At 41.3% G+C, this 16,921-nt stretch overlaps 1 protein-coding gene across 2 annotated transcripts in view; it reads left to right on the forward strand.

Moving 5' to 3' along the window:
- The window catches only part of FLT3 (fms related tyrosine kinase 3), a 41,825-nt gene that overhangs the window by 8,619 nt on the left and 16,285 nt on the right, over positions 1–16,921 (forward strand). For both annotated transcript variants that reach the window (XM_017731379.1, XM_017731378.1), the window contains exons 2-9: positions 3,042–3,166; positions 4,695–4,897; positions 5,668–5,783; positions 8,010–8,127; positions 10,630–10,766; positions 11,363–11,502; positions 11,579–11,732; positions 15,201–15,366. In XM_017731379.1, coding sequence (XP_017586868.1) covers positions 3,042–3,166; positions 4,695–4,897; positions 5,668–5,783; positions 8,010–8,127; positions 10,630–10,766; positions 11,363–11,502; positions 11,579–11,732; positions 15,201–15,366 — 1,159 coding nt within the window. The remainder of the gene's footprint in view (positions 1–3,041; positions 3,167–4,694; positions 4,898–5,667; positions 5,784–8,009; positions 8,128–10,629; positions 10,767–11,362; positions 11,503–11,578; positions 11,733–15,200; positions 15,367–16,921) is intronic.

The following is a 16,921-nucleotide window of genomic DNA, read 5'->3' on the forward strand; positions in this document are numbered from 1 at the left end:
CTAAAGCAAGGGAATGCTCAGCAGGCCAAATGAGTTGTGCTTTTGAGGTCATATTTTCAGGTGATTTCTGCTGGTGTATTATGTAGGTGAGTTTCCATCAGCTAAATCCCTAGCCGTGAGCCAGGTGAATGGTCTCTGCTTTGAAAAGGGTGAAAGCAAAATCAGTCAAGAAACCAACAGAAGTGAAGAAAGCTGAGCAGAGAAGGACTTAGTGAAAGGCTAGGGAAGGAGGTAGAAACCTGAGTTGCACTGATGGAAGGAATTCAGCATGCTTGGTGTAGATACCTAACACACACCTGCCCTTCAGCTGCCTCTGGCACTCCATGTCTCAAGAAGTGCCATTATTACTATTTTTATTGTCAATGAATGGAGATACATGTCTCCACAAAGAAATCACGTTCGCCTTTCTTAGGAATAACACTCAGGGTCTTACTCAGACATCTGCAAAAGCAGACCATTGCCTGTGCATGCTGTGGAAAGGTGGCAACCTAAATGAAGTGTATGTTGGATGCCTGAATGAGAAAGACGCAGCCATAATCCACGTTTGCCAAGGAGAAGAGGTTGTCAAAGTGTTGCCAGTTTAGAGCTCCGACAGCTCCAGAAGACACAAATGGCAAGGAGGAGATGGCAGCAACTCTTACTCATTTCTTCTTACTTCCAGTTTTGCTCCTTCATTGCCTACAGAAAGAGACTCATCGCTTTCATCCTTCAAGTACATTGTGATATATTTACCTTTTTTCCTTCTTTCAACTCTAGCTTTATGTACCACCATCTCAGAAGCTGAGGGGGTAAAAAAAGAAAACAAAGCAAAAAGCCAAGGCCTGAAGGCAGAAATATTTCAGGTTGCCAGGAGAAAGATGTTATTTTATTATTCACTGCTTATTTGTACTGTTGACAGCTGGCTTTAGGGAATTAGTGGAAATGAGACACATTTTACCCAGCCCGTTGTACAGTCTTACTTCTATTTGGTGTAGTGGTGGGTACATGGCTACTGTAGATCCTTTAAGGCTAAAAGGTGACCTTTCAAGCTGTAGTCCCTGCAGAAAGGCTTATAGTAAGCATTCTGGAGAGATGATGCCTTTGAGGAATCAGAAGCTTTCCCACACGGCTCCTTATACATAAGGATAAAGGACTTCTGCTACTTGGGGCCCTTGCAACTGTTCTGGGCAGCCTCATCCAATGCCTCACCACCCTCATAGTGAAGAATTTCTTCCTAATATTTAATCTAAACCTGCCCTCTTTCAGTTTAAACCATCCCCTCTTGTGCTTTCACTACCTGCCTGCAAGATGCTAAAAGGCCTCCCCAGAGCCTTCTCTTTTCCAGGCTGCACAGCCCAAACTCTCTCAGCCTGTGTCCATAGGAATGATCCTCCTGACCTCTGATCATCTTTTTTGCCCTCCTCTGGACATGCTCCAATGACTCCATGTCCTTCTGTACCCCGGAGTTGAACACAGCACTCCAGGCGGGGTCTCACAAGAGCAGAGTAGAGAGTCAGAATCCCCTCCCTTGACCTGCTGCCCACGCTGCTTTTGATGCAGCCCAGACGAAGTTGGCTCTCTGTGCTGCAGGTGCACACTGCCAGCTCATGTTGAGCTTCTCATCCACCAACACTCTCGAGACCTTCTGCCCAGTGCTGCTTTCAATCCATGTTCCACTCAGCTTGGGTTTGTGCTTGGGATTGCCCTCACCTGGGTGCAGCACCCTGCACTTGGCCTTATTGAGCATCATGAGGTTCACCCAGATTCACCCCTCAGGCCAGCCCAGGTCCTTCTGGATGGCATCCCTTCTCTCCAGTGTGTTGACTGCAGCACACAGCTTGATGTCATCAGCAGACTTGCTGAGGGTGCGCTTGATCCCACTGTCCGTGTCATTGATAAAGATGTTAAACCGTATTGGTCCCAATTCTGACACCTCAGAAATACCACTCATCACTGCTCTCCACTTGGACATTAGGCCATTGACCATCCAGCCAGTTCCTTATCCACCGATTGGTCTCTCTGTCAAATTCATGTCTCTCCAGTTTAGAGACAAGGATGTCGTGCAGGACAGTGTCCAGCTCTTTGTACGAGTCCAGGTAGATGATGTCAGTTGCTCTTCCCTCACACGCCAATGCTGTAACCCCGTTGTAGAAGGCTGCCAGATTTGTCAGGTGCCATTTGCCCTTAGTGAAATCATATTGTCTGTCACCAGTCACCTCCTTATTTTCCATGTGCCTTCTCATAGTTTCTGGGGGGATCTGCTCCATGATCTTGACAGACACTGAGACTGCCTGGTGTGTAGTTCCTCAGGTCTTTTATTTTCCCCCTTTGAAAATGGGACTTATGTTTTCCCTTTTCCTATCGGTGGGAACTTCACAGGATTGACACAGCTTCTCCAATATGATGGAAGGGGCTTAGCCACTTCCTCTGCTAGCTCTCTCAGGATTTTCAGATGCATCTCATCAGGTCCCATGGACTTGTTCACCTTCAGGTTCCTTAGAAGTTTTCAAACCTGATCTACAGCAGGCAGTTCTCCATTCTCCCATTCCTCGTCCTCGCCTTCTGTGGGAGGCATTGTGCATGACCATCCTCCACCTCACAGTGGGCAAACACTGACCTGTGCTGCAGGGTTTGGTGCTGCAGGGCCCTTTCCAACACAAGGATGCAGAAGGGAAGTGCAAAAGAGAGTCTGTGTTTGGTAATATGGTTTCTAAAGGAGACTCTAAAACACATAGAAGCTTTTGGTTTTAGACATTTTCTGCAGTATTATGAGACATACTTGTAAATCATGATGTGCCTGTGATGCCTTAGGTTTTAACTTTAACTTTTAGGTGGCCTTTCAAGGCATCACCTATGCTTTTGAAAGGTTCTCCAAATAGAGCTTCCGCTCAGCTTCAATACACAGAAGAGTTAGCAAATTTTTGTGGTGTATCTGCATATTTAGTGTGGGGTTTTTTTAAAGATGTAATCTTTCTACAGTTTTATTGTATTTTAACTAAAATTATTATCCCTGAGTGGAGATCTCGACTTTATTGCATATGTTTTCTATTTCTGTTTTGCAGTTTTTGTTATGACAGCAGTTGCTTTCACTTCTACAATGACTCAAAATACATCTGAGATCACGTGTGGGTTTATCAGCCAGAAGGATGAAGGTTCAGAAGCACCAGAGACATCAGTATCTCCTAAGGTGATATAACAGAGAACAAGTTGCTTATAAAATGTTCCTGTCCATTCCAGAAATACCTTCCCAGGAACTTACAACGCCCTAAACCTTTAGAATGTGAGGACATAACAGTCAAAATAACCAGGGTTATGCCAAATATGGCTACAGAAGGTTAGAGGGATATATATCTCATAATTCATACTTTGAAACTGGATAGTTAAGTACCAGTTTTCTCTAAAACTGGCTTTTTAATTGACACCTTGATACTGTCTTTTATCAGCATGCCTGAATATTGCTGGATATTGCTGGCAATGTATCAGTGTAAAAATATATATGAAAGTATGTCCCCTTAAGAGGAGATTTCCAAGGCCATGGTGTGTGTGTGTGCCATAGCTGCTGGGACTGACAGGGAAGCTGCACCACCCTCTATTCCCACCACCAAAGCCCATAAACCTCTGCCAGGTCCAAACCTTGGCTTAGACACCAAAGCTGCACAATGAATTGCATACAATTTTATTTTCTTCTCTTCTGACTCAAAATGGCAGAAAGCCAGGTGGAGGTGACGTGTAACTGAATTATAAATCAGCTGAGACTTGTGGTTAAAATATTTCCCAAGGATTCTTCTTTCAAGGAAGTCTTATGAAATCTTTTTCATTCCTGAACAAATAAATCAGTAATTCAAATAACAAATGAAGGTGTAGCAGCCAAAGCTGTGCTGTCCTTGTATCTGACAAGGATATATATCTGACAAGGCAAAATATGGCTGCTATTTCTAGGTACTTCTCAGGTCAAGAGAAAGGAAAAAGGAGCAAGGCATGAAAAGAACCAACCAGCCAAGCAAAACAGGGATGCAATCAACTCTGTCCTTTCATAAATTTACACTGGATAAAATTCACCCAACAAAGCAATGGAGACATTTAGGGTTCCTCTTCAGAAGGAGCTACTTACGTGCCACCTTTTGCTGCAGCTAATCTTAGAGACCCATTAATCCATTGGTGGCTTTCAGAATGACTGTGGAAGATTCTCTTTCTGTTTGCAATTCTCCTTTAGCTGTACACAGGGGTGAGGAAACGAAAACTATGACGGCATCCAGCCTGAATGTTCTTTACCTAGTATAGCCCCCAAGGAGCTGAGGAGCAGTCTAGCCAGATGATGCAGTGACAACCAGTGAGATGCTAAAATAAACCCAAGATTCTGACCCTGCCTTTGCATCCAAGTTGCAGACAGAAAGGTTTTATTATAGTTCTGTGTCTCCCTATGGTTCTAAGCAAAAGGAAACAAAATTAAGTGTAAAGAATAACCTGTATCACTAACTGAAGTTATCACGGCTCCGGCTATGATTGTTCTGTGGTGTCTGTCTAGAGAACAGAATTAACTAATTCAACAGGAACCCTATAGAGTTTCCTCATGCAGTAGAATTCAACATATTTATTAATAAGTTTGATGGTAGAAATGAAAACAAGAGCATCCTTTAAAAATATTTGAACGCAAAAAACCACAAACAAAGCTAATTGCGAATAAATACCTAACAGTCTGTCCTACTGCATTGCAGGTTTCTAGTATTTTGGAAGATCTTGGGTGTTACTTGAATTCTCAAGGAACAGAGAACATCTACCAAACAATTAAAAATGTGGAAGTCAACATATTTGAAGATATTGAATTAAGAATAACAATGAGCATTTCAAATATCATTTCATGTTTCTGGTTCTTTAAAAAGAGCAAAGCTTGTAAACTTTCTTTTGATGCAGAGAATAGGTAAGTTAAGGGATGTACTGGATCAAAGATCCTTTAAGAGATCTTTTCTTTTAGAATGCAAATTGAATGTTTTCTGTGACTGCCTGTGTTTGATTTCATGTTATGCATTATCTTTTTCAATCTCCTAATCCTTAACTCTTGTCACCCAGCAGCACCTTACCGATTGTCATTTAGATCAATGTACACATCTGAATCTTAAAACCAAGAACACTTTAAAACAAGTTTGTTCTTTTAATTTGTATAGCATCATGCATGGGGGTCTCCAGGCGCTCTCTGACATTGATGAATTTGAACTTTGCCATGCTCACATGAGGAAAAATTGTGACTTTATAGTCAAAGAAACAGAGGCATGGAGAATTATGTGACTTTTAGGATCAAGAACAACAGCAACAGCATTCTAACTCTCACAGCCAAACCTGGACAGGAACCTGAGACTGGATAATTGCCTCCTCATGCAAAGCTTGTAGAATGAGACTGTAGGTAAAGCATTTGGCTGTGGAGCTCCTGAACTACCTTAAGCTCAGGAAGGCCATCCTTCCAACCCTCAGCATTAAGCATGTGGTACTGTGGCTGTAAGTTCCTATGCGCTGCTTGTGTAGGAAGACACATGATGAAAGCATTTCAGGCTGAAGAGCACTCTGTAAATCATGAATACCAGTGTCTTTGAAGGGATTTTGTAAGCACTAAAGAGCTTACATTTAATTGTGTGTGCTGCATATTACGTTCTTCATATTAGCATGAAAAATACTACTTTACTTTCTGTTTTATAGATATATTACATCTTTGGCTTTTTCCCAAATACAAGAAGGACAAGCTGGAAAATACACCCTCTTGGTGACAAGTAAAACTGGCAATTACACAGTAGTTGTGCCTGTTCTCATCCGAAGTAAGTATATCTACATGAAAGGGGTCATTCCATCATTAGGTTCAAGGGCAGAGGCTCAAGTTCAGCCAAAGCAATGAAGCTTTCATGTGCTGCACTTCAAGCATCTTCCTAGATTGGCATAGCACTTGGAGCTGTCTTTGGAGACTGAACCACAAACTGTGTGAGAGTCGGCTTTCTCTAGTCAATAAACCATGCAAATGAACAAATAAAGATGTAAATGTGCAGAAGCTCTCTTCTGCCCTGTGATAATTTCCCCTCTGTGTCAAAAGGGACAGATTGAGGGTGGCTTTTTTTGTGCTTTCAAGGCTCGTGTGCTAGATTTGTTTGCTTTCATTTTAACCTGGTTATTCTTGGTGTTGCTAGCTGGGTTGTAATCTGGACCAGACCAAGATGTCCCTTTTATATTCTGGTCACACTTTGACCCACTGCCGCTTTTCCACCTATGCCTGCTTCTCTCGCTTCTCTCACAGCTTTTCCTTTTACGATTCTGTGGGTGGCAGGAGGCCCACTGAGGAAATGGGAAAGGAAAGGTCCTTCTTCTCAGTGCCAGCTTTTACTTGTTCATTGTCTTTTAAAGCAAAACCCATCAGTTCTGCAGCTGCTCAACACAAACGTGCCCAAGAAGCTGAGGTTTTAGCTGCTGTTAAATGCTCATGGCAGAGCACCTGCAAGGTGCAACTTTTTGAAAGGCTCCCAGTGGGAGTGGATTTGATAGAGTTTTCTCAAGGTTCACACAAGAGACACCTCTGATGCAAAGGCAAGAGCTGCAACAAAGTGCAAGCTTCTGTTTCTAACTAGGGGTGTCCAAAAACATCTCAAAAAACCCCAAACAGACACATGGTGACATGATTTTTTAACAGAATAGAAAGACTATATTATTTTGTCTGGAAAGGGACAAATTTAAAGATAAAATTTAAAACTGCAATAAGAAATTTCAAAGAACAGAAGGCAAAACGTCAATCCAAACAGCTAAAAGACTAGCGAACCCTTCAAGATACAGGTCTAGCAAGCACTATTACTCGCCTTGATTTTAATAAACTGTGACTAATCAACATTTGTTTTTCCCTCTTTATTTGTTTTTAAAGTATTTATTCTGTTTAACTTCTTTTTCTCTCTCTGGTATCAGAAAAGTCACCTCCAATCTCTCCTTGTTTTATTCGAAAGCTTACTGCATGCCTCAATTATAGTTTTAACAGCTTCATTGAGGGGACAAGGTATTAAACCTTTCATTAAGAATTGTCATTTCTGTATCAATTAGCCTTTAGAGGTAAAAAGTGTTATTACATGTGCAAGCAAGAATAGTTTGAAACAATGTCGGTAAAGGTCTTTCCATATCAATTGCTTGGATTGCTTTCTTTTTGCTCCTGTGAATCTAATGTCATAATTACATCTCTCATAAAACCCTTCAGGCTAGATGTGAATCCTTCAACAGGGATCTGAATCTCTGTAGGTAAAAACAACCTCTTAGGCCCATCTTATAAGAGATAAATGAGGAAAGAAATTACAAAGCCATGAGTATTACTTTCACCTTAGCGCGTCACCTTGCCCGTAATGGAAGTATGACTGAGGAAAATGTCACTTTTCCATGTGGAAGCTGCAATTTTATTGAAAGATTACCTAAAACTGGACTCAGGGCTTTTCGAGTCAAATCTTTAACAGTTTTAATACATTAAATTTTTTGTTCCTAGCCCAGTTCTGTGCCTGGCAGGTTCAGGGTGCTAGGAATTGTCTAGGAATCATTTCCCTCTGGGTCACAGATGCAGGGTAGAGAAGTTTGATGGTTATCGGAAGTCATTATCACCCCTTGTGTCTCTACCGTGTATCTGATCTGACTGAGCAAACCCCATTTGGTGTACAGACTTTGTAGTCTCAACAGATACTCCACCAAAGGATGGGCTTAGGATGTGATTTCAAAATCACAGGTGCTCCTGCCCAGTGAAATGAATAGCAACCACAGCAAATTACCTTTCAGTATCAGTCTCAGGATTATCCCCCAGCATATAGAGGCAGGGCTTTGGTACAGGCAAGCTGTGCATTTAGCAATCAAGGCTGAAAAGCTCATGAGACCAACCCACAACATGCCTAGGGCTGAATCATTTTCTGTTCCCTCAGTGTTGAAACTCCTGAAACCAATCACAGCTCTGTAACTTTATGTACTACGAAATGAGCAAAACACTGTTTCAAAATTATTTCAACTTTCTTAAACATTTGCATGATTTTTATCAGAAAAACCAGCCAAACCCTACTTCAGGAAAAGGGAAAAATCAGATTCTATTGAGTGCATATCTGAGAGCTACCCCCAGCCCTCTGTGGAATGGATATTCTGCAAAACACCTGAAAAGAGGTATGTGTGTGTTTATATACATGTTGAATCTCTAGACTGAAAATTTGCCATCTTCTGAAGAAAAAGTGACAGGGTGAGAAGAAATTACCTCAAGATGTGCTGGAGGAGGTTTAGATTGTATACTAGGAAAAATTTCTACACTGAAAGGGTTGCTAAGCCCTGGAACAGGCTGCCCAAGGAAGCAATTGAGTCACCATCCCTGGAAGTGTTCAAAAAGCGTGTAGCGTGGTACTTGGAGACCTGGTTTAGTGGTGAACATGGCAGAGTTAGGTTGATGGTTGGACTCAATAATCTTAGAGGTCTTCTCCAAACTTAATTATTTTATGATTCTACACTGCATACTGTGCCTACTGAGCTGGGGAGATAACTGAAGAGCTTTTGATTCAGAATTTTTGGAGATGGGCTCTGCTGCTTGGCACACATGGTGGTTGAAAACTTATGTCCATGTGATCCACTTTTTGGAGTGCTGCAACACATTTTTCTTAGAAATTTTGACTGTTGTGCTCTTTTGGAAACTGTCAGCTCTTGGCTTTAGAAATGTAATTCCCGATTCATATTTTGATGTCACAAGAGCAAATCAAAGGCATCTTGTTTCCCTCTAGTTTTTCCCACTGTTTTTAAATTTTAATCTTACAATCGTAGAATACTTTGGATTGGAAAGGACCTTTAAAGCTCATCTTTGAAGTCCAAGTGCACTGCAATATGCAGGTACATCTTCAAGGAGATCAGGTTCCTCAGAGCCTTGACCAAAATGACCTTGAATGTTTCCAAGCATGGGGCATTTGCCACCTATCTAGCAACCTGTGTCAGTGCTTCACCATCCTCATAATAAAAAAACTATTCCTTGTGTCTAGTCTAGATCTCCCCTCTTTAAGTTAAAAACCATTACCTCTTGTCCTATTTTAGTAGGCCCTGCTAAAAAGTTTTCCTGATGTTGCTGATAAACCTTTAATTACTGGAAGGCAGCTGTAAGGTCTTCCCAGAGCCTTCACTTCTCCAGGCTGACCAATCCCAACTCTCTTAGACTGTCTCTGTAGGAGTGGTGGTCCAGCCCTCCAGACTTCTTTGTGGCCTTCTCTGGACTCTATGCAATGTTTCTTTCTTATGCTGAAGGCTGCAGAACTGGGTGCAATCCTCTAGGTGGGATCTCATGAGAGTGGAGTAGGGGGGCAGAATCACCTCCCTTCACCTGCTGGCCACACTTCTGTTGATGCAGCTCACAACATGATTGTTTTTTTGGGCTGCAAGTGCACATGGCTGAATCATGTCCAACTTTTCATCCACCAGTTCTCCCAAGTCCTTTTCAGCAGGGCTGCCCAAGGTCTGTTCACCCCCAGCCTGGAGGGATACCAGGGATTGCACTGACCCAGGTGCAGCACCTTGTGCTTGGTTTTGTTGAACTTCATGATGTTCCCATGGGCCCACCTCTTGAGATTTTCCAGGTCCCCCTGGATGTTGTCCCCTCCCTCACATGTGTCAAATTTACCACACAGCTTGGTGTCATCTCTAAACTTGCTAAGAGTACACCTGATCCCACCGTCTATGTCATTGATGAAGATATTAGTACTGGTCCCAGTACAGAGCCCTGAGGGACACCTCTTGTCACTGAGGGCCCACCGGACACCAAGACGTTGAGCGCTACTCTGAATGTGACCATCCAACCAAAGTCTCATTCAGCAAACAGCGCACCCATCAAATCTGCGTGTCCAATTTAGAGAGAAGGATATTGGGAGGGGAGCAGATGGCATCTGACACCATTCCCTTGTCCAGTGATATGTCACTCTGTCATAGAAGACCACTAGGCTGATCAGGCAGGATTGCCCTTGGCAAAGCCATGCTGACTGTTTCAAATCACCTCCCTGTGCCTTAGCAGAACGTCTAGCAGGCCCTGTTCTGTGACCTTCCCAGGCACAGAGGTGAGGCTGAAAGGTTGGCAGTTCCCAAGGTCTTCCTTTCTACCCTTTTAAAAAATGATGCAATATTTCCCTTTTTCTGGTCACTGGGAGCTTCACCTGGAGTATTATTAGAGCTGAGAAGACAAGGGATCATGACTTTGTGACCTAAATAATTTTTCGTATTCTATTAATATATAAGGTTTATTCTATTAACAGGGGCTATAATACCTTTCTCTGCAGCATGGCCGTTCAGGGTCTGGATCTCACAATGGCCATTGGATTTGCAGCACCTCCCACTGCCAGAAAATTAGAGATGTGGTGTGAAAGCTCAGCCTCTATGATTTCCCTCTTGTCTGAATTTTAATCACGTCATTACCTGTCTAAGAACCAGTTTGAACATATTCAGGTCATTTCAGCCCACATTTCTGCCTAGGCTGTGACATTTTTTTTTTTCTTATCTTTACCTTTCCTAGTTCCTTTTTATTCAATATGTAAGATCCAGTTTTCCCACTATTGTTTGCATATTCTCATGGCTTGGACGTTTATCAGATTTATTTGCTTGAGGTTAACCAAATGAGTCAATGAATAATTATGCTTGTAATTGCAGTTGCCCTTATAAAAGGCATGAAGAAACTGGAGAAATAGATGGCATACAGATGGTGCAACATGAATTATTTCAAACTTACATATGGTGCTGTGCAGTTAATGTCCTGGGCAGAGAATGCACCAACCTTTTCACAATAGGTAACTTCCCTCTAAGGTTTACTTGCATGTGAGCTCAATCCTGCAGCTGAAGTTAGTTGCACTAACCATCTGAGCATGATTTCTGGTCTAAGCTACTTGTTTGTAATCACTGGAATAAAGCTAACAGTGAATATGATTGCTTTGTCACATTTAAAACCTAATTCCAGTAGCTCTCTCTCGTCTCTGTAAAAAGCTTCTTGCTTTTCCACATTTGCTATACATGTATTGACTTTTTGTTCATGCTTTTAGGACTGTGTGCATGGAAAAGCTCTTCAAAGTGTTCTCAAACATATATATCTATATATAATTATTAATTAATATATGCACTCCAGTTTGTTTGCCTGTTTTTTTAAGTAAACCCAACCTGAGCTAAGCTCTATGATGCATTCTGCCCTAGAGGTGTATTGTGAATCATGACGAAATTTGTTTTGAGACATCTAAATCTCTGAAGGTTACTAATTTCACAGTTATGGTAATTATCATTACAACGTAAAAGTGAATATCTATACCACATTAGCAGAAAAAATGTTGATCTAACTGAGCATTTTTCCAGGCAAAGTGACAGTTGTTTCAGTGTCTGTGTTTTGGTTTTGTAGATTTAAATGAAAAACAAGCAGCACCTTTACCTGAACTACTACTTAAGGTCGGGGAACCATTGCTGATTAGATGCAGAGCTGTCCACCATAATTACAAATTCAGAATACAACTGTCTTTTGAAAACAGAGAAGTTGAGCAGGTAAAAAGACAGGGCATATTTTAAAATAGGTTGGGCACTATCTACTGATTAAATGTGAATCTCTGTTGAAAACCAGGATCGCTACTTTGAAGGATTGGAATATCAAACAAACTTCTCAGCAATTCGCATCCAGTATGTGTTCGCTTCAGCAGCAGGAAGAAATGACAGTGGACGTTATACCTGTTCTTCTACTGCTCATCCAGATCAAACTGCTTTGATCACAGTTTTAGGTAATTCCAACCCCTGGTGTTAATTTTGTCTCTCAGTTGTTTTGCTTTGTTTTCCATGTGTCAGTTCTTTACTTGCAGATATGCAGTGTATGTTTATAGTTCCCTTTCGAAAGAAAAGGTCTGTTTGCACTTACAGGCAGTCCAGGAGAGCCAAGAGATTAATCTGAACTGAGTCATTCTGGTACCTGAATACAATCAACCTTTTCTTTATATTGCTTTTTGAATAATTCCCTTTAAAAGACAGTGCTTTTAGAAGTTTAGAGATGTAGTCTATATGATTGTTTCAATGGAATCTCCTAGAAATACAGGCTGGGATTCATCTCAAATCACTGTTGGTGACTCTCAGCCAGTGTGCCACAGAGCCATAATTTTAAAAAGGAAATCTCATTCTACTTAAGCAACATGGTGATTTAAAAGCCAGTGGTGTTGAATTTAGTTGAGAGCAGCTTCAACTGCAAACTTTGTGTCTCAGATGAAAATAATATATAAACAGGCCAAAGTCTGGAAATAAGGCATAAAAAGGAAAGCTGTAGCTAGTACCACTCTGCTGGAGTAGGTACTGGGTGTAATTTAATGACTGGTGTGCCTGGAGTTGGAGCCTCTAGCCCTGACAACAAGGCTCTCTGAAGCAGTCACCACATGTTTTACCTTAGATTTAGTTGCTCTCAGAGTTACAATATCTAGGCTAGGAATGGTAGGAAGTGAGAATACTTACCCCAGTCTCTTCAGAAATTACTTTCCCAGTGCGATATCCTCTTTTCAGCTTCTGCCTACCACTGAGCAAGAAGTTCTCTCATCATTTACAATAACTGAGTACGATACCTGCACATTTTTTCTGCACACATCTTCTTAGCAAACAGGAACACAGGGGTGAGGGTGTACTGTACAAGTAAAGCAAGATCCTCTTTTTTATCAGTAGAGGTGCATAGGTCAGAAATAGTGGCTTCTTGGATCTATAAACTATCAGGTGCGAGCATGGGTGACAATCAGAGAGAATATTTGAGTCACTGTCCCTGGAAGGCTGTGTTTCTGAGCAGGGTATTTTCTTCACTGCAATACACCAACCTGTAATAATTGTTTGTGCCCTCCTTAATACCCCTGATGCCAACAAAACTTCTAAGTGTTCATTGTCTTTGCTGATGAAAAAATCCGTTTACTTACATGGTGGATTAAAGTGGGTGATGTTGTCATACCAAGCTAACAGCTGTGCTTCTCTCTCAAAGGTTCTACAAGAATATCCTGTGCTTCTGATCCATCCCAGCCTTTAGCCTAATGTGTTAATGACAATCACTGTGGGTGTGAATTTATGCTAACAACGCAGGTTCCATTTCAGCAGTGATACAGATACAGATTGCCCATGTCTTAGGGTAGCAGCTTATGAACCAATCAGTGTGCCACCTTTAAACCACAACTGTGCATGAGTCAACACCTATAGCTTCACTGGAATCATCATGGTGTAACTTAACCAAGATAAAACTGTCTCGGTTGGTACACACAGCATTGCTTCAGGAGCCTGGCTAGCATAGCTACATGGATGGGAGGTCTTTGAATCTCTAATAATGTTTTGCAGCTAGGCAGCTTTGGTTTGCTCTTTGCTAATTGATACTTCACCAATTTATTCCATTTTTTATGACTGTTCAGGTCAGGAAGAGTGGTTAGGCCACTTCAAAGCACAGGAGAGATCATGCCAACAACTGCAGCTGCAAGGCTCCTTGTTTTAGCAGGTCTTATGTTCAGTTTCTACCAGGGTTAAATAAAGAATTTTTAGCACTATACAATCATACTTAAGAAATATGTAAGTTATTTTGCAGCACATTATATTTAAAGCAACAAATAAAGAAATATGAGAAACACAGAGGGTTGTTTGGTCTCGAGAATTTCATCTCACCTCTGTGTCATTGCTAAGTGTAAATAGTCAAAAATACACTTAAGTCTGCCAAAAATTTATAAAGCAAGCAATAATGTGCCATCTTCTTTCTTCTCCAATAATGAAACTACTATTTTTTCTGAGATGTTTTCCAGAGAAATAGCATACACTGCTCCAGGGTCCTTATCCTTTTCCTGGAGAAAGCCTTTACTCTTAGTTGGTTGTGTTGTTAACAATAAACTCAGAGATGGTATTCTGCCTGGAAGGATGAGGACCAAAAAAATGAAGGCTCCATGTATAAAATCAAAAAGCCTTTAATATCAAAAAATAGGAGAGCAGTCATGAAAGCAATGGTTTCTTGTTTTAAATACTGAAATGTTTGTGGTTTTTATGGGAGTTTCCAGGTAGTAAGTAGGCTAAGACAGAGATAAAATATGCCAAGCAGAATATAGGGTTACAATCATAAGAAAAACACTCAAAAGGAAAAAACAGGTCCAGCAATATTTTTATGGTGAAGTTTTTCACCATGTGGCTGATTAAACACCACCACAAGTTTTCCAGAGGTTGTACAGTCCTTGGAGATACCCAAACCAAACTGGACGTGACTCTGAGCAACCTCATCTAGCTGGACCTGCTCTGGGCAGGAGTTTGACTACATATCTCTTCCAATGTATATGGTTCTGTGATCTTTACAGAGTTGATCCTAGAACTACTAGTATCTTTAGGACAACCTCCCCACACACATGTTTGCTGTCCAGTCTCTTTGGGTAGGATTCATTCCAAGTCATGAGATGTCTAGCCCCAGCAATGACTTTGGTTCTTTCATCAGTCAGTGCCAACAAACGGTAGTTCCAGAAGCAGTTCAGTACATCGTTGTTATCTTCTGCTTTAGGATGGGATACACCTCAATATGCCTGTTTCATTCCACTGAGTTTATCAGAGATCCAAACAAGTAGCTCAGGTGGATCACAGAACTTTGGACATCTCTACTTGGTGAAACAAATCCCACCCTAGGAGGGCAAATACCAGCAACACATGGTTCATAGACCTCTTCAAAACATTTTTCTATGTTGCTGTCATCTTGCATGAAATACTTTTAAATTTAAATGGAGAAATAAAGAAGCAGCTACAGGAATCATTGCAAAATCTTCAGCTCGTTCCAGGGAAGGAGAAAGAACTACTGTCACTATCTGATTATGATGGTTGTGCCACCTGGTTTTGTTCCTGTAGAAGGAAAGCCAGGAATTGCAGCTGTTAGCACCTGGAATACCCACCCAAACCAAACCAAATAAATAATGACATTATTGGCCCTGTGACTCTGTAGAGCAGATTGAAGAGAAATGTCAGGCCATTTTGGAAGTGCTCTGCTCTGACCAAATATGCAACTTCTTCAGGCTCAATTAATTTGTCTGCAACTGAGCACAGTGACAATATTTCAATATTATTTTGAAGCATTATCTTACTCTGATTAACAGGATATCTTTTCTGATATAACATGTTTTTTGCTTGTGATAACCAAAATGAAAAACATGCAGATGTCAAAATGCCTTCATTAAGCAGTCCAGCCTTTCTAATGTCTTTTCTTTTATTTTTTCCTCCAGAAAAGGGATTTATAAATATAACTGACTCTAAAGAAAATTTTGAAATTGGTGAGGAAGAGTTTTGCTTTGAAGTTAACTTTACAGCATATCCTCCAGTTAGATGCATGTGGCTATTTTCCCAAAAAACATTTCCATGTAAACAAAGTTACAGTGCGGATGGACACAGGTATTTGAATATTTTGTAAAAATTTAATATAATAATGTTTCCTCTTTATATCTCATTTGGAGGGTTTACTCTCCATGTTTTGTACTCTCTTTTTGTTTTGAAAATATGGACGGGCCACATGGTGAGACTGGGTTAACAAAGGGCTCTCAAAAATAATTTTGGCTTTCAACAACAGTTCACACAGATAACTTGTGGAATCACTTTATTATAGTTATACATCTAGCAACCTTTAGTTTATATGCATTTTGCCATTCCCTTTCTCTCTAACATAATTTCTGAGTCACAGATCTGTTGCAGTTTTCACACTGGATCACAAGTTCTGCATGTTCCCATTTTGTCATCCTGTTGTTGATGATGTTCCCAGTGTCTTTCAAACAGCTCAAACCAGGTCCAGGGCCCTGTGGTTCCCAGGCCTCGGCTAGGTCTGCTGGGCTGTGCCTGTGTCACAGAAACATGCCGTTCTGCTCGTTACCCAGGTCATGGATTCTTCCGCTGCTGCAGCAAAACATGTTTTCAATAAACCTGTTAGTTATCTACCTTTTCTGTTATTTCCTACAATGGACTTCTGGCATGAATCCTGTTTAAGGCTAATGTTTTCTCCATTCCCTAGGCTTTCTAATTTCTTGATAACATTATCTAATTTCCTTCAGGGTTTCTTTCAGGGTAGTCCCATGGCTTTGAAGGTAACAGCTCTTACTCACCTCAGTGGAAGTAAAGCCAAGCTGCTCTTTTCGAGTTTTTACATTATAAGTGAGCAGAGCGTAGGCAGGAGCTAATGCAGCTGCTCTGATTTCTTCTCATATTCTTAAAACCTCTGTTATCACCTGCATAAAGCTGTGTCAAAGCTTTGATTACACTTCTTTATGATTTCTTTCCATTGGTACCTTTGATTTTATCCATGAGCTTGTCAAGTTATCTTTGCAGTAGACTGGCCTTTTCATCTGCATCAGATGGTGTATTGGAGTCAGACCTCAGTGAAGTTCAGAGACAGCTCAGTTCAGGTTAGCAAATTGTCATCTCCTGGCAATGGCCACAGGAACTCTGTCCCTGCTGATAAAGTGAGGGCTCTCAGCAAACTTTGATAGCACTGGCTGGGTGTTGGTGACTAACCTGCAATGCCTAACATGGGCTTGGCAGAACTGTGCTTTGTGACAAGACTGATTTTGGAAATGAGGTCTCAGGGGACAGCCATGAGCATGTGCTCATCCTTGTCCAATAGGTACCTCCCTCCAGCTGATAACACAGAGTTGATTTGCTTTGCTTGTAGCAGCACTACTCAGTTTTGCTTGGATGATTGACAGTTGGTGTAAATTCAATCCAGATAAGAATTAGGTGCTGCAGACTGTGCCAACAATAATAATAATATTGAGAACTCTTGAAACAGATTAGGCAGCTGTCATTAGTAAGGTGCAAGGGCTGGCCTGGGATTTATGAGTCACTTCAGAGCCGTCACAGCGCAGAAGCAGCAGTTGCTGAGTGCTGATCACCACCTGCCGGATGGGGGAAAGGCCGGCTTGTGTCCCTGGAGCCGTGTGTCCGGGCTGGCTCGCCCATG

This window comes from Corvus brachyrhynchos, unplaced genomic scaffold (genome assembly GCF_000691975.1).
Source record: "Corvus brachyrhynchos isolate BGI_N302 unplaced genomic scaffold, ASM69197v1 scaffold103, whole genome shotgun sequence".
Lineage (NCBI taxonomy): Eukaryota > Metazoa > Chordata > Aves > Passeriformes > Corvidae > Corvus > Corvus brachyrhynchos.